Consider the following 23948-nt stretch of genomic DNA (forward strand, 5'->3'; position numbering starts at 1 on the left):
TAGAAAAAGGATTTTACTGTATAAAAAGGGGCTGCGTCCCCTCACAAAAGGCTCTTGTTTCTACTTGAATCCTGCCAGAGGCGTGCTGCTGCGTGGGCCCAGGGGAAGGCCTGCCTCCCTGGGCCCTGCCCAGCCCCTGGATGCCCTGGATGGCTGAAGGACTTTGCTGACTTTTGCTGGACCTTTATTGCCTCTAAGCGCCTGGGAGCACTGTTGATTGCCTTTAGCGCTTGGAAGCGCTTGTGTTGCTGTGATAGCGCTTGGGAGCGCTTATTTTTGCTGCTAGCGCTCAGAGCGCTTTATTTTTGCCTGAACGGATTCCACGCCGCATATTTGCCTTCGTTATTTTAATCAGGAGCCTACCCCGAGTTTTGCTGCTGAGTGCTGGGCCTGCCTCCCGACCGAGGGCCGCGCTGCCATTGGCGGCCCCCGAACCGGAAGTCAGGCAAACTGCAGTGTGACAGGGCCAGGCGCCACAAACAGGAAGCCCGGAGCCGAGAGAGGAAGCGGCGGAGGAGTCCGGGCGGCGCACGCCCAAGAAGCTGCACCGGCGGAGGAGACGGGGAAGCAGGGCTCCCGCAGCTGCAGGGAGAGCCCTGCATGTGTCTCCAACAGTGAAGCCCAATAGAGAAGAAATGGGGCTGCCGTGTGAAGAGGAGAGCCGTGTGTGCAGTCAGAGGAGCCCCAGCGCCAAGTCCCGGTGAGTGGGGCCAGGCGGTGTTGGGTTCTCAAGGAGGGGGAGGCGTCGGGGCACATTGCCAGTGCCCGCCCCCCGTGTGGCTGGTTAGAGTTATGGGGCGCTGGTGGTCATAGGGACCCGTGAGGGCCCGGGCAGAGTACTTGAGCGGCCCCGAGAGGCAGCGGGCCGCTCCAGAGGTGTCTCCGCTCCCCCCAGGGCTCCGGGGGCAGTTTTCTGATCCGGAGTCCCCCGAGTGGGACTCCTACGATTCCCCGCATCATTGTTGTTCTACGAGCCCAGAAAGGCTCTTGAGTGCCGCATCTGTTGAGAGCCCTGAGAGGCTCGGGGGCACAGTTGTTTTGGATGCTAGAGCCTGCGAGGCTCACAGGTAGTTCTTGGGCCCCAGTATTCTTTCAGAGGGCCCAGAAGAGATCCTACAGCTGCCCAGCACTTAGTGGGCAGCTGCCACGTTTAGGCCCCTGACTGTTGGACACAGGGAGTCCTAGCCCCAACAAGGCCAGTTGGCCTAGGGATTGCCACAGGTGGTGGCTTATGTAAGTTTTGCGCAATTGTGTTTTCCTGCACCTCTGAATGTGTTTTTATGCGTCATGTGCCTTGTTCTTACACCTCTGAATGTGTTAGTTATACATCATGCGTTTTTGCTGTGTGCTTACCTATGTGTGTTTAGATTAGTGAGGAGATTGCCTACTGCAGTTTTACTGGTTTGGCCTAGATATGATTTCTGCGCTAATATGCTTTATGTGCTGTTATGATTTATGCTATTATGCATGTGTTTTCCCTACACCTCTGAATGTTTTTATGCATCATGTGTAATGTGTTCTTGTCTATACCCCTAAATGTATTTTTATTCTTATCTGGTTGTGTCCTAGTATAGTTATACTAGAGAAGTTATGTGTCCAAGCATGATCTAGTCCTATGGTTATTAGTATTGCGTAGTGTGTACCTACCTTATGCCAGTGGTTGCTGGTTGTGGTCTAGAATTCTTATTTCATGTTACACTTATTCCATGTTCTAGAAGTGCCATTTCTACTAAGTGCTGAGTCTGACAGTGGCCCATGTGGCCCTGTCCTGTAAATAATCCCTTGTGAATATTGCCCGTGCCAGTTGGCACAATGTATATTGTGTGATTACTATCTGATGTGTTTTGACAATACAAAAGTTATTTTTATATAATCTTGTGTGGAGTTCTTTTTGTGGTGTGTCTAGGATGTTGTTGCTGTTGTGTGCGTGCGCAAATGCTTTACACATTACCTCCGGGATAAGCTTGTCTGCTCGTGCCAAGCTACCAAGGGGGTGAGCAGGGGTTATCTTGGCGTGTGACTCCCTTGCCCTGACTGGAATGGTGGTTTCTGCCTGGCTTTGGCATAAGCCTTAGCCAACCAGAAATAGCTTGTTCTAACATTGTTGGACAGCGGTGAGGATTAGGACTTGTGTTTGCGCAGTACCACAGCGACAACTGGCTACATTACAAAACTCTGCATTCTAGATAGTCACGTTTGGGATTATTGATTGTGATTTTGTTTTTCCTCAAGAGTGTCATTTTCAGATGGTGTTCCTGCGCTTTTATGTTTAGTGGCAGATGAGAGAAAATGACAGGGCGGGACGCAAGTAGAGGGGGAGGTTCCCATAGATAAGGAATCCCTTGCTGGGTCCAGTGCCCAATCCCTGTTCCTGTCCCTGTGTGGGTAGATGGAAGAGAGGGAGTGTGGAGGAGGAATGGCTTGCTCGGGAGGGTGGTTTTCCCCTGAGTTTAGTGTGCGTGTGTCTAGATTCCCCAGTATGGTAGGATCCAGTGGTGGCAGCTAAAATGTGTCCAGTGCGTGAAGTCCCATTCCCAGTTCCCAGAGTATGGTGCCTGGTGCTCAGTAAGAGGGGTACAGGTTGAGAGTCAATGAGGAACTGTCTCACCAGTCTGGAGGGGGAGTGTGTGGATGAGTGGTGTGTTGAACTAGAGGAGTTGGTGTGAGGTTTGTTTGGTGATCAAAGAAGCTTGCACGGGATGTGTACCTCTGGTGGTGTGCAGGAGGTCCTGCAGATGCACTGGACAGGAAGGTGGACGTCTGGCGGTGTGCTAGATGTCTTGCAGAGGCATTAGGGAGTGGTTCTAAAAGGAGTGGCTTGTGTATCTGATGATCCTGTGTAGGGGAAGAGGTTCATGTGTAGCCCAGCTAGGTCCAGTAGGATGGTAGGGGTGTAGGGGCTCACGTCCTGGCTCAGTGGAGGCAGAGTGAGTGTGGGACGGTGTGTCCCACGTTGGCCCGAAACCCTGTCACAGGGCCTGGAGGATTCCCTAAGGGAGCGCCAGGTCAGGGGCCTAGGCTGTACTTACAGGTCATTTGAGGAGAATCTTCCTGTGTCTAGAGGACGGGGAGTGTCTGTAACCAGAACTCCGGCGGTACTGGTGTTGGGTAGTACCACTCCTAGTGGAGGGTGCAGAAGTCCTGGTTCGCTGGGCATTTGACCGTCTAGAGTGCTTGACCATTTGTGGGGCCTCTGGAGGTCGTTCCCTGAGGAGGTGGGGAGGCCAGGTTCAGGTTCAGCCTGATCTGGAGGGAAGGGCATCTGTAATCAGTGTCCTTACCGGTTTGGCTTCCAGGGATACCGCTCCAAGGTGGGAGGGTGCAGAACTCTGGAAGGGGGTGCAGAGGGACGGTGTCCTTACCTCTGACTCTGGTGCAACCTGAGGGTTTAGATCCTAGGTTGGGAGATTAGGAAACTTCCAGGTCAAGAAGGAATCTCTGCCAAAGTAGATCAGCTGAAGAGACTGAGGGGGCTGCCCTTGCTGTGTGATCTGGGGCTCACCTGCAGTTTGTTGTTTCCACTAAGGTAGAGGAAAGGGGACTTTGCTGTGTGCTGTGTCCCCCCACCTGCTTGAAGAGGGACTGTGCTGTGTGCTTTGTACCTCCGAAGTGAAATAGTTTCCAGATCCCAGGTGGTAGGCCAGTGATGGAGAAAGGTCCTGATCTGGTGGGAGAGATGTGTTCTGGTGGGTGCTTCCCTGGGAGGGTGCGGAACCCCAGAAGTAGAGGTAGGGTGGTGCATTCTTGCCTGTGAATTCTGGTCAGCCTGAGGGTGCGGACCCTAGGTTGAAGGATCAGTGGTAGTTGTAGCTACACTGAGAGGGAGAGTGGAGAAAAATGGCTATTGTGTGCCAGGGGCTACTGCCCCCCACTCTGTGGATTGGTCAGGATCTGTGACATTTGGATGGCCTAGGGCCTGGTCCTGGCCGTGGATGACTAGAGAGTACCAGTGGGGTATCCTAGTTGTGCCAGAGAGCTTTTTTTTAGAGAAATCCATGTGGGTTCAAAGTGGCGTAGAACCGGAGGGTGTCCCTGCCGAGCGGGCCCGTGTCCGTGTTTTGTCACCCAAAACAGGGAAGCCCATCAGTGGAATGATTAGTCTACCCTGCATTTTGGCTGGAAGGGGGTTGTGTTGGACCTGGCACTTTTTGGCAGGTTCACCCCGAAACTTTTTGCTTTTGCCTAGACTGTTTCTGTAACCTGGTGTTAGTGATTTTAGGTCTCTGCGCACTTTTTCACTGTGGTCCAGTGTAAAGTGCGGGGCGCTCTCTGTGTGTGTGGTGAGAGTGACCTGCCCTCCCATAGGAATGCATGGGGAATATGTGTGACCATGGTAGTTCCTGATGTGTGGGGAGTGCAGGGTCGAGTTTGGTATGTGCGAACTCGTGAGATTGAATGCTGCGCAATGATATATGCGGCATGATTGTGTCTAGTGTGGAAGTGCCACTTCTAGAAGTTGGCATGTTTGTGTAATTTGTGTCTGGCGTGTGATTGGCTGAAGCTGGCTGGTGAGCCTGGCTCCAAGAGTCTGGAGGGGCTTGCCCCGGTGGTGAATGGAGTGATTAGCATGCTGATGTGAGGGAGGAGTGCACCTGGGTCCTGAATAGGGCTGGGCTTTCCCTCCACAATGCTGTCTCCACCCCCTGTGGTGTGTCTGATGTCCCTAGCCTGGCCAGTGAAAGGAGTTCCCTATAACCAGTTGTAGCTGATTCTCACATTGCCTGCACCCTGCTAGACAAAGGATTTTACTGTATAAAAAGGGGCTGTGTCCCCTCACAAAAAGGTTCTTTTTTCTACTTGAATCCTGCCAGGGGCGTGCTGCTGCTTGGGCCCAGGGGAAGGCTTGCCTCCCTGGGCCCTGCCCAGCCCCTGGATGCCCTGGATGGCTGAAGGACTTTTGCTGACTTTTTGCTAGACCTTTATTTCCTGTAAGCGCCTGGGAGCACTGTTGATTGCTTTTAGCACTTGGAAGCGCTTGTGTTGCTGTGATAGCGCTTGGGAGCGCTTATTTTTGCTGCTAGCGCTCAGAGCGCTTTATTTTTGCCTGAGCGGCTTCCACGCCGCATATTTGCCTTCGTTATTTTAATCAGGAGCCAACCCCGAGTTCTGCTGCTGAGTGCTGGGCCTGCCTCCCGACCGAGGGCCGCGCGGCCATTGGCGGCCCCCAACCGGAAGTCAGGCAAACTGCAGCGTGACAGGGCCAGGCGCCACAAACAGGAAGCCTGGAGCCGAGAGAGGAAGCGGCGGAGGAGTCCGGGCGGCGCACGCCCAAGAAGCTGCACCGGCAGAGGAGACGGGGAAGCAGAGCTCCCGCAGCTGCAGAGAGAGCCCTGCATGTGTCTCCAACAGTGAAGCCCAATGGAGAATAAACGGGGCTCCCGTGTGAAGAGAGCCCCGTGTGTGCAGTCAGAGGAGCCCCAGCGCCAAGTCCTGGTGAGTGGGGCCACGCGGCGTTGGGTTCTCAAGGAGGGGGAGGCGTCGGGGCACATTGCCGGTGTCCGCCCCCCGTGTGGCTGGTTAGAGGTATGGAGTGCTGGTGGTCATAGGGACCCGTGAGGGCCTGGCAGAGTACTTGAGCGGCCCGAGAGGCAGCGGGCCGCTCCAGAGGTATCTCCGCTCCCGCCAGAGCTCCGGGGGCAGTTTTCTGATCCTGAGTCCCCCGAGTGGGACTCCTACGATTCCCCGCATCATTGTTGTTCTACGAGCCCAGAGAGGCTCTAGAGTGCCGCAGCTGTTGAGAGCCCTGAGAGGCTCGGGGGCACAGTTGTTTTGGATGCTAGAGCCTGCGAGGCTCACAGGTAGTTCTTGGACCCCAGTATTCTTTCAGAGGGAAACAGTGACAAATAATAGTCAGAAAGATACTAGGTATCGCTGAAGATCCCGAAAACCGTTAGCGTCGGAGACGCGGAAAAAAGGGAACTGACGTCATCACGCCGGCGTGGGCCTAATATGGAGTCGGTGACGTCAGACGGAGTCGCGCGCGATGCCGTGCTCCTGTGACGTCGCCCACGACGGCGTGCTACGAAGAAAATTTCCGAACGTTGCTGACGCAAGGGGGATATTCACAAGGTGAGGAATCCACACGGCAGATGTATCTATCAGAAGAGATCCTACAGCTGCCCAGCACTTAGTGGGCAGCTGCCACGTTTAGGCCCCTGACTGTTGGACACAGGGCGTCCTAGCCCCAACAAGGCCAGTTGGCCTAGGGACTGCCACAGGTGGTGGCTTATGTAAGTTTTGCGCAATTGTGTTTTCCTGCACCTCTGAATGTGTTTTTATGCGTCATGTGCCTTGTTCTTACACCTCTGAATGTGTTGGTTATACATCATGTGTTTTTGCTGTGTGCTTACCTATGTGTGTTTAGATTAGTGAGAAGATTGCCTACTGTAGTTTTACTGGTTAGGCCTAGATATGATTTCTGCGCTAATATGCTTTATGTGCTGTTATGATTAATGCTATTATGCATGTGTTTTCCCTACACCTCGGAAGGTTTTTATGCATCATGTGTAATGTGTTCTTGCCTAAGCCCCTAAATGTATTTTTATTCTTACGTGGTTGTGTCCTAGTATAGTTATACTAGAGAGGTTATGTGTCCGTGCGTGATCTAGGCCTATGGTTATTAGTATTGCGTAGTGTGTACCTACCTTATGCCAGTAGTTGAGGGTTGTGGTCTAGAATTCCTATTTCATGTTACACTTATTCTATGTTCTAGAAGTGCTATTTCTACTAAGTGCTGAGTCTGACAGTGGCACATGTGGCCCTGTCCTGTAAATAATCCCTTGTGAATATTGCCCGTGCCAGTTGGTACAATGTATATTGTGTGATTACTATCTGATGTGTTTTGACAATACAAGTTATTTTTATTTACCTTGTGTTGAGTTCCTTTTGTGGTGTGCCTAGGATGTTGTTGCTGTTGTGTGCGTGCGCAAATGCTTTACACATTGCCTCCGGGATAAGCCTGTCTGCTTGTGCCAAGATACCAAGGGGGTGAGCAGGGGTTATCTTGGCGTGTGACTCCCTTGCCCTGACTGGTATGGTGGTTTCTGCCTGGCTTTGGCGTAAGCCTTAGCCAACCAGAAATAGCCAGTTCTAACAGGTATGCAATATAACTACGCAGTCGTTGTAATGACCGTGTTGTAATGGCATGTGTTGTATCAACTTCGTTGTAAACTATGTTTACCGTCTGAGAGCTATGGTTCAGTGCCTAGTCAGGGCCTGGGGGCCTGGGCATGTTCTCCATGCAGGCTGTAATGCAGCCTGCATGGAGAACAGGGAGAGCATGCATGACTACTTGGCTGACCAAACAGTCATTGCATACTTAGGAGAGTGCTACCACTCCTCTCCTGCTCTTCAGCCCCACCCCGTCACGCAAAGCTGCTGCATCATCAGGACAAAATAAAATGATAATAACATTACGTTATTATCATTTTATTTTTTCCTTTCTTTTACTGTTTCAAGGTAGTGCGGCAACGGTCTTTCGCCTTAGCAGAGGAGCCACCACTGCAACCAGGCCAATGATGGACTAGTCGTCAAATGAGGAAGAGGCACTGGCCATTGACTTTTTAAAGAAAAATCTGGATTTAAAGTGTTTTTATGGGAGAACTGGCTCCCAAAACAGGAGCAGTCTCAAGCCCTGCAGTTTTATTACCACAACCATTTGCTGCTGAATTGAAGATGTTCACAGCAAGAAGTACTATATACATTTATAGTAAATATAAGGATTTTCTACTCCAATCATTTATGTACCTATGCTATTATTTTAGGTTTACATATGATTAACGTGGCATGCAGATACCTTATGCAATATATGTGCGGGGGGGGTTAGTAAAAAAGTTGACCACATGCTTTACTGAAAGAAGACAACGTGGCTTGGGTTGTCTTCTTCCTTTCAACATTAAGTAGTTTGGCAATTTTAAGTAATCAACTACCTCTGTGGGGTCTTGTCAAACCTAAAAGCAAAGTTAAAATTGTAAATGTAAAACATAAAGCAATGTTCGCAAGTTAGTAATGAAGACCATCCGCCAGATGTGTTGGGTCAATAGACCACTCTTCTCACAGAAATACTTTGTGGTGAATCCCAATAACCATGGTACTGAGTTATCATGAAAGACTGCTAACTCTTCCCCCGCCCAGCTGGAAACATCCTTACCATGTAATACACAAGTCTTTGCAGAAGAAAACCTACCCTAATTCTTTGAGCGTGAAGCGCTGTGCTTTGCTTCCTCCAGAGGTAGCACTCAGTATCCGCTTCTCACTCGAGACTGGATCTGTATGTCCAGGACCATCCACCTCCAGGTCTTCAAGCAGCCGGTCAGCATCTCCACCCTTGGTTGATGTGTTGGGAGCGTGCGAACCTGCAGCTTCACTTTGCAGTTGGTTAGGCCCGCTTGTTGAAGACGACCGTGGGCCTTTTGGCTGAGAAGCTTCTCTTGTGTGAACCCTCCCGGACTCCTTAGTATTGCGAGCAACCTGCGCAGCAGCTCCAGATCCCCCTCGGCTTCGCTTTTTTTCAGGGTTAGTCCTGTATGGTGCGTGCAACACATATCCTTGGGGCTTCCTGGTGGGATTAGGTTTTGTGGTGAGTGTCGCTGAAGTAGGTCTTGGTGTCTTCTCTTTTAGGACTGAGGCTGGACACCTGACAGGGTTGGTACCAGCCGTTGTTTTTTTGTCTGGGTCCTCCCCAGGTTTCCCTGGAACTTCAGGTATCTGTGGCGTGAGAGTATTTCGGATACGCATAGCTTTCTCTAAAGCTCGATTCAAAAGGGCCAGCTCCTGCTGTTCTTCAACTGATGACTTGTTCTCTGCAGGAAAGTAAATAAAATGAGTGAACAAGGTACAGAGGTAACTACTGGTAAACTGCAGACAAATCACAGGGATTTCATTAACTTCAGTTGGTACTTGACAGAAAGACTAAGGGCTTTATAATGAGTCTGGCGGTCCACGGACGACCAGACACACAGTGGCTGTCTCCCGACCGACCTATGACGACTAGGGCGGTCGGGCCGCCCTGGGACCACCGCAACCACCAGGGAACCGCCGTTCACTGGCTGTTGTATGGCAGTCCTGAGGCGACAGTATATTTTTGGCAGAGCCGCTGCGGCCTCGGCAAGCATATTATGAGTTTGCTCACCGCCAGACTTTTCATTGTGGTGCGACCGATATGAAAAGTGTGGCGGTGAAGAAACAAAGGGGGCCCAGGTGCCTCATGCCATGTGGAAACACACAAGGGGGCACACACCGTGCCCTCCATGTGCATGCACATCAGTACCTGCACTGCATGGACTGCAGCAGTCCATTCCATGCAGGTACTGCTTTTGATGTTCCCATTGTGGTGCCTATTTGATGGGTCCTGCTCCTGCACCGCCAAAGTCATAATAAGGCCCTAAAGCTTTTGACACAACCACAATGCTGGCTACTGCTCCCTGGACAACTTATGCATTGACGAATTTGAGCAGGTCTTCACTTTCTTTCTTGAAAAATGGCTACGTTAACCGGATGTTCAGAATTTCCTTGGATAGGCCCAGTTTTTCAAGATTGTCCTGAAGTCCCAACACTTTTAAGCAAAGACATGTTTTGATTTTTTTTAGAGGGTCAGGTGAGCACATATATTACAGTGTGGCACATTCCTACTCTTTTACTGGCTCTCTCCTCACAATAGGGAAAGAACTTCTATGCTTTTAATAGTCACCAGCTGGGCGGCGTCATTCACATAGCATAGCAGGTTAAAAGGCGGGGTGGGTAACTAAGCTGCCACTGGGCCAGCTGTGGCCACTGAAGGTAAGAGCGGTGGGGTGGGGGGGTTCTAGAGACGACCACAATGGAAAATGATATAAATAAATAATTTGCCCTCGTGGTCGTCTCTCGAAAAACCCCCTCCTACCGCTCTTTCATGCAGCGGCCGTGGATGCACCGGACTCATTGCAGCATAGGATCGGGGTGCTCTTATATTACAAAGGTTTGCAAAATTCTTTATACAGAGTCAGGAAAGGTACTCTGAAATAAATACTAAAGGCACCTCAACTCCACTTTCAGCTCCCTCTTGCATAACCACAAACTGAACCTTGTCTAGTCCAGATTTTCTTGATTTGCTTTATTGTACTTGTATTCCTGTTTTACTGTTATCAATACAATATCTTTACCTTTTGGTAAGGAAATGAGGTGCAAAACCTCCGAAACAAGTCTTTCTTAAGCTTTTTGTAGCCCTTTGTTGTAGATTTGTAAGTTACATCAATGTAGTCCTATGTCTTGGGAGCTGTCATTGTGATACTTCAACATCTGTAGTAGGTGACAAAGTTTAGTCCAATTTCTATGTATGTTCTGAGTTTTGATAAGAAAAATCTGGTCACCTTAATAAAGGCTGTTGCAGCAATGTAGATTTCAATCCCTACAAACCCTATTCAAGCTTCATAGAGCACAAACCCTTGCTGCATAGCTCATTTTTGGCCTACATTTCTATACTGCATTCACATTAAAGACCCTACTTTAGTTTGTCAATAAACGAAAGATCAGTGTTTAACCTCTTGAATGCTCATGACGAGCTGAGCTCGTCATGAGCCACGGCGCTCCGGTGCTCATGACGAGATCAGCTCGTCATGTTCCGTGGAACGCTCACACGAGGGGATAATTCCCCCGCTGTGCTGAACGTTCCACGGAGCCAATGCACCAGTGACGAGCTGAGTTCATCATGAGCACAGGAGCACTGTAGCCCATGATGAGCTCAGCTCGTCATGAGCATGCGGGTGCTGTGCGTGCCCCCCCTCCCCCCAGCACAGCGGGGGATTAACCCCCGCAGCGAAGGGGTTAATTCAGAAAGTGAAGCTTCACTAGAGGCTACCACTGAAAATGTTGCCAGTCTTTCCAGACTGAAGTCTATAATCTGCAATACTCAGCCTTTGAGCCATTGGCAAGACTAATTACAATAATGAAGGAGGCCGACAAACGCATGACAACTCACAAGCCAATGGAACACTAAAGGAAGGAACAAAACTGCCTGCTAATCCTCAAGGCCTTGAAAACAAACCTGTTAAGTGCTGCTAACAGGTCTGATGAGGTCGAATATCTCATCCATCAAGGTCTTCTCCCTAACATACTAATTCAGACCTATTGTTATGCGATCACAGCCCTAAAACAAGTTGCAGTCACTACTAAAGTATACCTTCCTTGTCCTCAAAGGCGCTGAATTCCCCATGTACACCTTATGCGCTGCTAGGAATTGTACTATAACTTTTGCAATGAGCAAGGAAGACCTGGATTCATTCCATTATTATTTAATAATGTTCACCTCTTTTCTTGAATATATGTATTTCTTTTTCGCACTTCGAAGAGACTAGCTAGTGGATTATAGCACTTAAGAAAAGCAGTAATTAAAAATTAAATGAATAAATAAATAATAGACTCAGCCAGAGATTGCTGCTAAAGCACTGCAGTCCTGCGCTGAAGTCCCTTAGGGCTCAAGCAAAGGTCGGCCAATGGACATCAAACCAGTCCTGAAGGTCCCATTATGCCAAATAACATTGAAGATGCTTTATCTCCTACCATAATACACTACAGCTCTACACCTCAACCTGCAATGTTGCATATTGAAGAATGGACTCTGTCAATGTATCTACTATCTGACTGCTACTGCCAGAGCAGGGCAAACCACGTGTCGCTCACCATAGGCCTGGACTTTCATATTTTTACTTCTCCAGAATAAGATTCCCATCCATAAAAATGCCAATGTCATTTGATACACAATCTCAGGACCTTCCTTTTTCCAACACCCAAACTAACATCCAGCTCTACTGATCCACCCATATATTTCAGTGCAGCACAAGATAGCTATGGGATCATTTAAGACCGTTAAATTAACAGAATTGATGGTTATCTACACTCCCAAAATCGTGCATTTATTTATTTTATTCATTTATAAAGTTTTATATAGCGTGAACTTGATCCCGAAGGATATCAGAGCGCTTTACAAATTGAGGCAAAGGTAACAAATCAGAACATTAGTCTCACATTGGGAATCTAATGGGCATTGAATCAACTAGAACAAACAGCATTGAAGTGAAATAAAGAAAACATGTTTTCCCTATTTTTGCCCTTCATTTCAAAAGAAGTAGAGTTCAGTTCATGAGACTAAAAAAGCACCCGCAGCATGAACTCAATAAAAGTCAACGTAATATGCAACGCCGGCTTCGTAAAATAAAAAGAAGTCAAAAAGATTTTAAAACCGAAATATCGTCACCCACCCCACACAGCAGCTTGCGTTTTTAGTCCTAATATCAGTGCTATTGGGAACAGCCAGCCCTGTGATTAGCTCCTGCCTAGACTGCTAATACATCACATGTATGTCTCATTCTCTGCTGCTTATGTAAAGCCAAACAGTGAAAGAATAACTTCAGTGCATGAGGGTTGTGGGAATGACAAGATGGCCACACTTGGTCCTAGTCTTATTCCTAAGAGAGACAACCGATGAATAAGTCACTGTTCTTGTCACGTTTAAGTTCCTTGATTCCCAGTGAGTGGCCAATAGTAAAGAATGAAACATGGTTTGAATGCAGCAGCACTACTCAGAGCGTATCAAGCAACATTTTTTGTTGACTCTCACCAAGCTTTGTGTTCACTCTGTAGCCGACTGCCAGGAAGTATTACGCTTAGAAGACACATAATGTAGCCTAGACCCACGAACCACACGCATAGGATGGGGTTGAGCTGCTGTGAGCGTCCCTAAGTACTCCTCAAACTTTATTGTATTCAAACTTTATTTCCAAGAAATACATTCTGGCAAAAATAGTGCACATTGTCTGATTCATGAATAAGCAGTCACAAATGACATAACATTAATAGTGCGTAGCACACATTTAGGTCAGTTTAACCAGCATGTGATTTTGACTAATAACCATATAATCACCTAAAACTCCTTACACTAAAACACAGTGCATGTTCGACAATCCAGTGTCCCACATATCTTAAAAACGCATTGAAAAACAAAAAGGTGCCAAATTAACCATTACAATGCAGCTCGTTTTGCTCAGGTCCAACATTGTAAAGTGCAACATGCCAAGCAACTTATCACAATGACACATGGGGCTCTCTTAATCAACCTTATTAACAAAGCCACATTTCAAGTCTCCTGTGTGCCCTTGCCAGGCCACCCTCATAGTGCAGACAGGACTCAGTAGGAACTAAATAATCCCTGCTCTTGAGGTCAAATTTCCCAACTCCCAGCCCATGGGCCAGATTTTAACAGATGAGGCAGCCTTTTAAACGCTCGAGGTTACCTTACTGATTCAAACACCACGCTGCCATTTAAGATGTGAAAACCTTTTGCCTTAGAGCACTAAGGGGCCGATTACGATGCTGTATGAAACAGCTCCGTACCCTCGGTCGGAGCCGTTCCTACAGCCATTGAATTGGCTGTTTGGATTCCTTTCCGATAGATCCATTGTGATGGGGTCGGTCGGAAAGGAAACTGAACTGAATTTCCAAATGGCCTCTGACGCCATTCGGAAAGCTTCCAGTAATGCCTCAGGTGGCTCTTTCCGCCCGAGGGATCACAATGGCATATTCCAACAGCCTTTCTGTGCCGGCCTTTCCAGCACAGAGAGGCTGTGGGAATCCGAGTTTGCGGGGCCCCTGCAGGGCCCCCATGGGTGCAAGGCCTCCAGATGGCAGCCTAGGGGGAACCTTTGGTGCCCCCTGTTGATCCTTGCACCCAAAGGCAGGCACCTTGAGGTACCTGCTACTGGGTGTAGGGATGAACTGCAACTCAGTTCTTTGCAATGAGAGCATTCATTCCTGCCCATTGTAAAGAATAGCTATGCGACCGAACAGTGTTCGGTCGCATCCTAATTGATGGGTTGGGAGTGCCGACAGGAGGTTGCTCGTTCCCAGTTTTCAAACAATGTTGGACCGACTGAGGTCCGTCCAACATTGTAATCGGGCCCTAAGAGAGAAAAAGTCTAACCTGGGATGTTATGATTTTCAGCAGGTATAGTCTGATGGCAGTAGCTACGTCCTGGTATCTAATGTCACATAACAATTTTAAGCCCATTTCTCGACTGTCTCTCGTCCTTTATAAAAACAGGCTGGAAAATCTTTCTTTCCTTGAGGAGGAGTGCACAATCCATCAGTAGGTGGATCACTGAATATGTCCTACCCTGTTTACAGGGGCAGTGGCCATTGTGCTCGTCTACTTGTGCCTTTAAGCCCGCTATTCGCCAACCCGGGCCAATTCCCACCCTCAGCCACAGAATTTTGTTCTGTAAGGCTTGTCTGGTGTTATATATAAGTATGGATAGACATCCATGATCTCATGCGAAGCTAAAAAGAGGATAATAGAACTCTAGAATTTGAGATACTGAAGTCCTCTTTCCAACTGGTTTCAATAGCACATTGTGTGAGGGTGCTTTTTATATGACTACTTGAGCTAGTGTCCCTCCCTCAGTGAGCAAGTCAGGAACTTCCAGGCGCTTCAAAGTTTCTACCACAGAGTTCTCGAAGAGGGGAAGGTTGCCAAAACCTTGGGTAAAATCAGAGCCGACAGTTTGTCGCTAGGAACCCCATTTATAATGGAGAAATACAAGATTAAATCTGTGGCGTCCGCCAGCGTACTCCAGGTTGTTGTTCTCAATTCCCTTCGGACAGCCTGTATCATAGAAAATTGAGTAAATCAATAAGCAGTTTCAACAAATTACCCTCCAAGACTTCCCAAGCAACCTGCCTATCCATTGGCAGCATCTCTGCACCAGTAAGAGCCTGGGGTATTAGTTTGCCTTGCATCACTGTCTTAAAGGCTGAAGGGTATACCTACCAAATGGGAGGTCGAACTTTTTCAAGCCATTCACTTTGGCTGATGGTACAAGTCTCAGGGAGGCCACATTTGTATCCCACTTTAGACTGTGTGTGAAAAGATCATACTTAGATACTTATACTTCCTAACCTGCCCAAGCTGCACATTCTCTAAGAACCAAGCAAAATTATTTTTCTTTCTAATGAAATGCAAGGTTTTTGTTTGCTCAACCTTTATCGTAGATTTTTTCCCATAACAATAGGTTTTGAGAGCATTTCATTTTCTTTGGAGCCCTATAGGCATTAGATCCATCAAAACCAGATCGTCTGTGTACATAAGGAAGTTGGAATGCCTGCCGCCAATCTTAGGAGAGTAGCTGTGTGTGTCGTGTAACGTCTGGGGGAGGTCCGCAATAAACAGAACAAACAGCAGGGGTGCTAAGGTGCACCCCTGCTGAAAGTCATTCTCAGCCATAATTTTCCTCGACAGATTTCCTTGTCTGTCCAGATCAACCCAGACCCAATTATGCCTGTGCATTTTCATCACAAGGCTTAACAGTGGCCCAGATATATTCCATTGTTGAAGTTTCCGCCTGAGAGTACCTCTTTCCACCCTGTTGAATGCCGCTTGGAAGTCAACAAAGCATCAAAAAAGGCCACCTACCGACTACACTGACGTCCATGCATTCCCCACAGTGTGAAACAGTGGTCCATTGTAGAAGGCTTCGGCCTGAAGCCGCCTTGCTGCACCGGGATCAGCCCAAAATAAAATGCCCAAGTAGTAAGTTATTGTAATAATGTTTGAGCAGAACGTTTAGAAGGGATATCGAGGAGGGAGATCAGGTGATAGTTAGCAGGCTGATCTGTTTTACCTTTTTCATTAATGTGCTTCACTTTAGCTCCCTTAGAGGAGTCTTGAAGCACGCCTGTTAATGTTACCCACTACCCTAAGTCAACTGAAGACATGCCTGATGTGGCACTCTCACATATCAGTTTCTTCTTATGCTGCTGCCATTTTCAGGCGTTGGGGAACCTTTACCTCAGCGAAGAGGAGGCACTGCAAATATATTTTCCTTGCCATTGAACGTATGTAATTAATTTGAGATGGGAGCCAGACTAAGAAGTGCTATTTGTTGAACACATATCCCAAGAGGTTTCCCGTTGTTATTTCATATGACCTTATATACACAGACAGGAGGCGTGTATAATGTGTATTATCATTTAAATGCCCACTTTTACAGCAGCAGCACAATATGTATTGACAAGCACTGTGGAAGCAGAAAACCCAACAGAGTACTGAGATATCTACCTTGGGAGCTGCTCACCCAAAAGGAGCCTCAGAATGCAGTTTTCATAGCACTAATCTTCCCTGAATAACAAAAAGCGCGCAAATAACACAGAAGTAGAATTGTGCATCCATCAAGGGCCACAGAATGGCGTAAGTGTCGTAGCTCAGCCTCGGCAACATAGAAAACCTAGACAGTTAGGCACTAAGGGGAATAAAATGGAATGTTTGCGCACAGCAGTATGTGTTCCCTGCGACACCAAGGGGGCGTAACACAGGACCCAGAGGTGCAGGGGGGTCCCCAAGTATTCAGGTGCCCCCAAAGCCTTCAGGGGACACCATTCCACTTAGGGGCAGTAAATATTTGTGAAATAGGGGAGATTAAGGAGCCCCTCTTCACATCCTGCAGGGGAGACCCATCATTTTACGTTATGCCACTGCAACACTTCATTTGTACTCCTCTGTAAATGGGACATTAATAACATTTTGGCTGAGGTGATATAAAGTGGACCAATGGCCACAAAACCAGATCTGGCTAGGGTTGCCTTTTACCAGCACGGCAGGTATTATAATGCCCTAGCAGGTGCGAAACTTTTTTTTTTAAATCACCCAAATCTAGTGTTTCTTCCTCTTATCAGTGGGTGACATTTTCAGCAATAAACATAAGGGAAAGTGCTTTAAAATCTGTTCTAAAGCAACCTTATGATATGTGACTGATACTTAAACTAAAGAAAGGCAGAAAAGCGGTGCTGAAATTAAATAAGACTTTCTTTATGAACAGTCTTCTATACGTAACATGCTATGCTGGCCTTTGTAAAACCTTAAAACATAAATAAACAGATGGTTAGGTTTTTTGTTTCCAGTTTTATATAGTGTGCAGTCGGCCATGGTCCTTGGAGCGCTATACCTGAGCGCCAGTTACATTACACAAGATCTGATTCATTTTTAGATCGAAGCCCACGAGACACCACAGCTAACGTCATCTTGGGGACATTTGGAAAGCTTTCCTGGGAATGTATTCCGCCCATTGCTTCTAATTGGCTTTGCATTTTGTAACTCATATTTGCTGCCTTTAGTTGTTTTAGGTTCCCCAGCTTGCGTTTGCGTCTTCCTCTTTGCCAAACCACTCCAAGCCACGCTAATCTACTGTGCCCCACTGCACTCTACAACACTTCACTCGACTCTGAAACAATCTATTCTACGCTACTGCACTCAAAGCCACTCTATTACACTCTATACCATTCCACTCTTTGCCATTGCAATCTACCCTGCACCACCCACTCTACGCGGCTGCACTTTACGCCGCTTTACTCAAAATCAATACACTCTACGTTAATCTACTCCACTGTACTGTAATCCACGATACTCTACGCCACTGAACTCTAAGCCTTTCTACTTTACTCTGCACCAATCTACACAAATGCACTCTATGCCACTCCACGCCACTGCACTCTGCAACACTGCACTCTCTACCACTGAACTCTACACCACTCTACTCCGCACCACTGCACTCTTTTCCACTCCACTCTACACCACTCTATTCTATGCCACAACACTCTACGCTGATCTAATCTACTGTGCATCACTGCACTCTATGCCACTTCACACTGCAGCTCTACTCTACCAGTGCACTCTACCCCATGTCTACTATGCACCACAGCACTCTTTGTCACTGCACCACTGTACTCTGAACCACTCTACTCTATGCACCTTCACTCTATGCCCCTGCACTATGCATGACTGCCCTTTATTCCATTATATACGGCACTTATAGAGCGCATAGTTACCTGTAGGCATCACAGCACGGATAGTTTGGCACCGACTCGTTAAGGAGATTTAAAGAGACTCATTCTGGGAGAGCCAAGTCTTTAATAATTTCTGGAAACAAAGTTCCTTGTTGCTTGATCGAAGAGAAAGGGGAAGGCGGTTTCACAATTTAGCTGCATTGTATGCAAAGGATCGCCTTCCGTGTTTTGCACTTTTGACCATAGGTATTTTGGCCAAATGAGCATTGGAGGCTTGCAAAGTTCTCCTGGGAGTATAAGCAGAAAACAATGAGTGGGAGATCAAGCGCCCTTTGTCAGAAAGTGACGCGTGGGCAATGCAGAGTGATTTAAATTTAATCTTCTCGGCCACCAGGAGCTAAGGGCTTGTCTTGCGGACTGATGTCTGGGTATGTTGTACAGTATCCGAGCTGCAGAATTCAATATCACCTGCAGTTTCCTTATTGTAGCTTTAGAAGACCCCAAATAGAGTGAATTGCAATAGTCCACTCAGGAAAGGAGTGCCTGGACCATCAAATTCTCCGAAGAGGGAGGGAGAAGGGGAAGAGTTTTTCGCAGCATTCTGAGCATGCCATAACAAATGGCTGACAGCTTTACTACTTGGGAGTCAGATTTGATTGATGTATAAAGCCACATTACTAAGCTCTTTATAGCTGTATTTAGAGAAGACCTAAGCAGCTCGCCCAGTCCAAACTCATGGAAAAGTTAGGCTGGTTGCCGAGGATCATAAGCTCTGTTTTGTCTCCATTCAGTTTAAGACAGGAGCTATTCATCCAATTGGCAACTTTCTATAAACAAGAGCCTAATGAAGGGCAGACCGAATCTTGATCTGGTCAAGAAAGAAGACCAGTTGCATATCGTCTGCATAAGAGATTATTGGGATCCCGAAGGGAAAGACAATATCCGTAAGTGGCCTCATTTACAGATTAAAAAGAGTAGGAGTCAGCGACGAGCCCTAGGGTACTCCACATTTTAGGGGGAGGATGTCTGACGGACCATGTCCGTCAAAGACCTGAAAAGTCGGTCTTCAATTAAGGATTTAAGACAGGCCAGGGCAATTCCAGAGATTTCTGCACTGTGTAATCTCTCAGCAAGAATGTCAACATTTACTATGTCAAATGCTGAGCTACGATCTAGGATGATAGTTGCTGACAAGCCTCCTCGATCTTGCAGCCCTTTAGCTTCTTCTACCACCGCCATAAGAGCAGTCTCTGTGCAGTGATAAGGACAAAATCTGGTCTGGTCTGGTCAGAGTACAGAATGTGATGATTCTCTAAAAATTTTGAGAGAGTTAGATTCAAATGTTTTTCTAATATTTTACTTATCCCAGGGAGGAGAGCAATTGGGGATTCGCTTCCTAAATCAAAAGGATCAGGATTAGCCTTCTTCAGTAGTGCTTTAGCCATGGCATGTTTCCAAGCCATTGGGACACACCCCGTGGTTAAAGAGAAGTTTACCATTTCAAGTAGGTTGGGAAGTACGCTATCTAAAATACTTGGGGGGTCCTCAGGAGAACCAGCTTTGATTTTACTCAAGATATCTGGCATCAGAATGTGAAAATCGCTAAGTGTGGTCAAGTTGGTAACCAACAAGTCATCCTTATGGCTATACTTGTCAATTCGGGAAGACTGTTCGAACATATCATAGATATTTTGCATTTTCCTCTGATAAAACATGCCAGGTCATTGCACTGTAAAGGTGAATATTCCAGGGAGGGGCCCAGTGTAAGAAGGTACTAAGAGTGTTTCCACAATGTGAAACTTTTCGTGTGAGGAATTGCAGCACAATTATATTTTTTTGCAAAATATACTATTTGTGCTTTTTTTTTATTTCAGCATGGTAGACTGAGATTTTCCTGGTATTTCTGCGTACTCTCTGCCACTGTAATCTGCACCACTGCACTCTATGCCACTGCACTCTACCCTGCACCACTCTACTTTGCATCACTCCACTCTAAGCCACTCTAATCTATTCCACACCACTAACCTCAACATCGCTCTACTTTACTGCACTCAACACCTCTGCACTCTAACCTGTACCACTACACTCTATGCCACTTCACTCTACTTGGAAACAATCTACTCTATGATGCTGCACTTTACGTAACTCGACTCCACTCTCAGCTACTCCACTCTACGTCACTGTATTCTATACCAATGGACTCTACACCGATTTACTCAAAACCACTGCACTCTACGCCAATCTACTGTGCATCACTATACTTTGTGCTGCTTCACTCTACAACACCCTATGATACTCCATTCTACAATACTCCACTTTACTCTATGAAACTCTACTCCATTCAGGACCACACCACTCTCCACACTACTCTACAACCCTTTACATCACTTTATTTGACTCTATTCAATGACACACTTCTCCACTCTATGCCACTGCACTCCAGTAGGTGACTCGACTCTACAGCACTCACTTTATGCTATTCCTCTCTCCTACACTTCTCCACGGCACTCCACTCACCTACCCCGCTGTACGTCGCTCTACTTTACAACACTCTAAGCAACATTCTCTACACAGCTTCACTCTGTTCTACACCACTCCATGACCCTCTATGCCATTTTACTCTACTGAACTAAAAATAATAATAAAATTTGTAAAGCACTTCGTTACTCCAAGCAGAGTGTCCCAGGCCTAAGAATTCAATACCACAAGTGCCCGATGCCCAAGTAAAAGACCTAAATTAAGCTTATCTGAATAACCACAACTAACATTTCTTTAGGAAGATTACTTTGAAGTGTTCCTGTCTCAAATCAAGAAGGAGAGTGTTCCATAGCTTGGAGGCCAAGAAACTAAAGGACGACCTCCCTTGCGCACTCTTTCCACCCCCCGGAACAACTGTGTGCGCAGCTTCATCAGACTTAAGACATCTGTTAGGTCGTTAGGGCTTGACCAGAAAATAAAGCTAGCGGAGGCCTTTGTCATTCAAGATTTTGTGACAAAAGCATAAAGCTTTGAATGAAACTCTCTTTCTGATCGATAGCCAGTGACATTCAACAAGACCTGGGCAGATCGAGGAGTGTCTAGGAATGCTCAACAGCAGATGTGCTGCAGCATTCTGTACCCTTTGAAGCATCCTTAACCTGCCTTGAGTGGGATATAGCACGTAGCAGTAGTCCAGTCTGGAAATCACCAGAGCCTGGACTACTGTTTTCCTGGCAGCTTCTTGGGGAAGGCCCAGGATCTTCTGGAGCGTTTTTAAGATTCCAAAACAAACCCCAGCAAGACTGGTTATCTGATTAGCAAATGTAAGATTAACGAATGAGATACTGAGGTTCTTAACTCTCTGCATTAGAACTGGACCAACCACCCCTATACACCCTTCTACACCAACTACCACACAATGGCACCTTCACTGTGGAAAACGAATATTTTTCGTTATGTATGTCCCATTATACACCCTCTCTTTCTCGTCCCGAGCTCACCATGGTGGAAACTAGAAAACAGGCACATGAACGTAAGGTTGCACTCAACGTACTACTTCCTCTAATTACAACCACACATTTTTATGTCCGAGCCGATTCCGAGAAACGAGCCCCGTTGCAACCACACGTTCTTATGGTCAGGCCGATTCCGAGAAATAAGCCCCTGTTTGCCAAGACACAACGACCAATTCCGAGAAACCAGGGCCTGTTTGCTAAAGACACGACACCAGACATCCTGTCAATGACCAGTTCTCTTTTCTCTCTTTCTCTCTCTCTTACCTAAAGAACCAGCCTAAGGTTATTTCTCAACGCTCTGCTTCTGCCGTGACTTCCTCATGATTTAAGACAGTCACGCTTCTTCCTGTCATGACTTCTGTATGATTATGACACAGTTACGCTGCCATGACTTCTGTATGATTACAACACGGCTATCCGAGTTTTGCTCAAGGGAAGCTCCTTCCTCTTTTCTATGTCAAGAATGTATAAATACCATGTTTTCTTTGATTAAAGTAGAGACTATTCCCGAGCCTCCTTCGGTGACGGAGCTCTCCCTTAACTCGAGTTACTGAATAAGGACCCTTGAATTCTAACCACCATGGACTCTGTTCTTCATGCTTGACCTTATTGATATTATAGAAATTCCGATCAAGGTAAATTACTAAAATATTTACTACAGTAAATTGGCGCCCGAATAGGGATTTCCCTTTCTCCCCACACGCAGGTGATGCGGACCCGTACCTGTCTCTCCAGACACCGACGGACTTCAACGTGCACACTGCAGGGTGTTCCTGCATGAACTCCTTCGTGTCGAAGAGGGACCGAGCCGCGGCCTAGCCATCAATATGAGGCGGTGAGGACGACAGCGGAAGTCTCGACCCAGAGCCCGAATCTTGTGAAGTTGCCGAGTCTGAGGTCTTCAGAACCCCGACAAGTCCCCTGATCAAGAGCGCAGCGCAACTAGTCCAGTGTCCAGATCTCCAAGATCTTCAAGTTCTCAGCACCTCGGTGAGTACTGCTGGGGGTGTATCAAGACGGGTTCTGATTTACTCAGAGCACGGTCAAGACGGGTTCTGATTTTTCAGAGCACGGTCAAGATGGGTTCTAGGTTTCAAGAAAACGGTATGTTTGTATTCTGATACTCAGGATATATTGAGTTATCAAGTGTAAGTTTTTGTTGTTTTTTGACGCAATGCCTTTGTTTTTGAAGTTGTGTAAACTGGGTACCCAGAGGGGGTTACTGGAACAAGATGTACCAGTCCCCCCAAAGGATACTCCTGGTTTTCTTATGTATACAAAATATGGAATTGGTTCCGTTTTGTACTTAGATCTGTGGGAAGAGTACACTCAAGATTTAGAAATTGCGATTAGATGGCCAAAGAGTGGCACATGGGATTTAAATTGTATCATGGCAGTTGAAAAGAAATGTTGGGAAAAGAAAGCAAGACCCTCAATGTTAGAGAGTATCGAATTATGGCGAAAGGAAGCACATCGAAGGGAACAGAAAGAGCAAAGGAAAGTAGAGAAAGCAAATAGAATGTCAGAAGAAAGTAAGATGAGAAAGTTACGAGAACAGAATGAGGATATTAATTTTGAACAAATAAAGAGGGAGGCCTCGGCCTCCGTGAGGGGTATGTATCCCGTCCTTTCACAAAGGACAGAGTCCGATGAAAATCCTAGTATTCCCACAGCACCTCCATGTCCTAGAGTTCCTTCCATATCCAAAGACTTCATTACCACCTATTTAATGGAACCACCTCCTGCTTATACTAATCAAGCAACAGCCAGACGGATAGTTACTCAGACGGAACACATCCCTGATACTTCAGATGGTGTTCTGCCTATGTTAGAATGTGAATTTGACCCGACTCCAGGAGAAGGTCCACAAGCAGATGTCTCCTATCGCTTACGGGAAGCTTTAGAAGGCATACGGGAGGTACCAAATATCACAAGTTGCCTAAATAAAATTTACGAAGCTGTCCGAACAGGAGAAAATTTAGAAGCCCTATAAGAGGCTATTAAAAATAGACCTATCGCCCATAAAAATGTCTCTCACGATTTATGATTACTTGCTTTATCCTTATGATATCAAGTGCTAGGAAAAAGGTTCTCGACGACTCACTTAAGCTAGATCAAGCAGTAGTAGCGGGGAATTATAATAAAATAAAAGAAATAGATTCCTTCATCCCTCTCTTTACCAGTAAGGTTTCCGACTCTCACCAGAAAAATGCCCCTACCCAAGAGACAGAGAATGGGGGTACAGATGAAGACAGGGAAGAAGGAGCTGCTTTTCAGGGGTCAGAACGTTTTCGTATCCCTCGCTCCCAAAGTAGAGGCCAATTTAGGAATAAGTCTAAAAAATTATCAGTTTCTTCAGAGCGATCATTCCAATTAACAAAAGAAGCTTTAGATGACTGGATGGACGACGAACCTCCACTCACCACACAAGAAAAAGAACTTGCTCGATCAAGCACCCATTGGGTGTCCCAATACTGTATATATGGCCCTGACATAGTCGCTCAAATGTTCTTATCGCTCCCCATGACATCTCAAAGACTAGCCAGTATCTATATGGTTCAACACCTCATTACATTGTATGAAGCCACTAGCCACCCACCCAAAATGTTACATCCTCTTTTACGAGACTGTCTAGAAGGGAGGTGGGTG

General features: G+C 46.8%; 1 protein-coding gene across 3 annotated transcripts in view; it reads right to left on the reverse strand.

Annotated features, from left to right (window-relative positions):
- TEDC2 (tubulin epsilon and delta complex 2) overlaps positions 1–23948 on the reverse strand; it is a 334684-nt gene that overhangs the window by 244563 nt on the left and 66173 nt on the right. For all 3 annotated transcript variants that reach the window (XM_086941286.1, XM_086941287.1, XM_086941285.1), the window contains one exon: positions 8186–8801. In XM_086941286.1, the coding sequence (XP_086797412.1) occupies positions 8186–8801 (616 nt within the window). The remainder of the gene's footprint in view (positions 1–8185; positions 8802–23948) is intronic.

Source organism: Lissotriton vulgaris, chromosome 10 (assembly GCF_964263255.1).
Source record: "Lissotriton vulgaris chromosome 10, aLisVul1.2, whole genome shotgun sequence".
In the NCBI taxonomy this organism is placed as follows: domain Eukaryota; kingdom Metazoa; phylum Chordata; class Amphibia; order Caudata; family Salamandridae; genus Lissotriton; species Lissotriton vulgaris.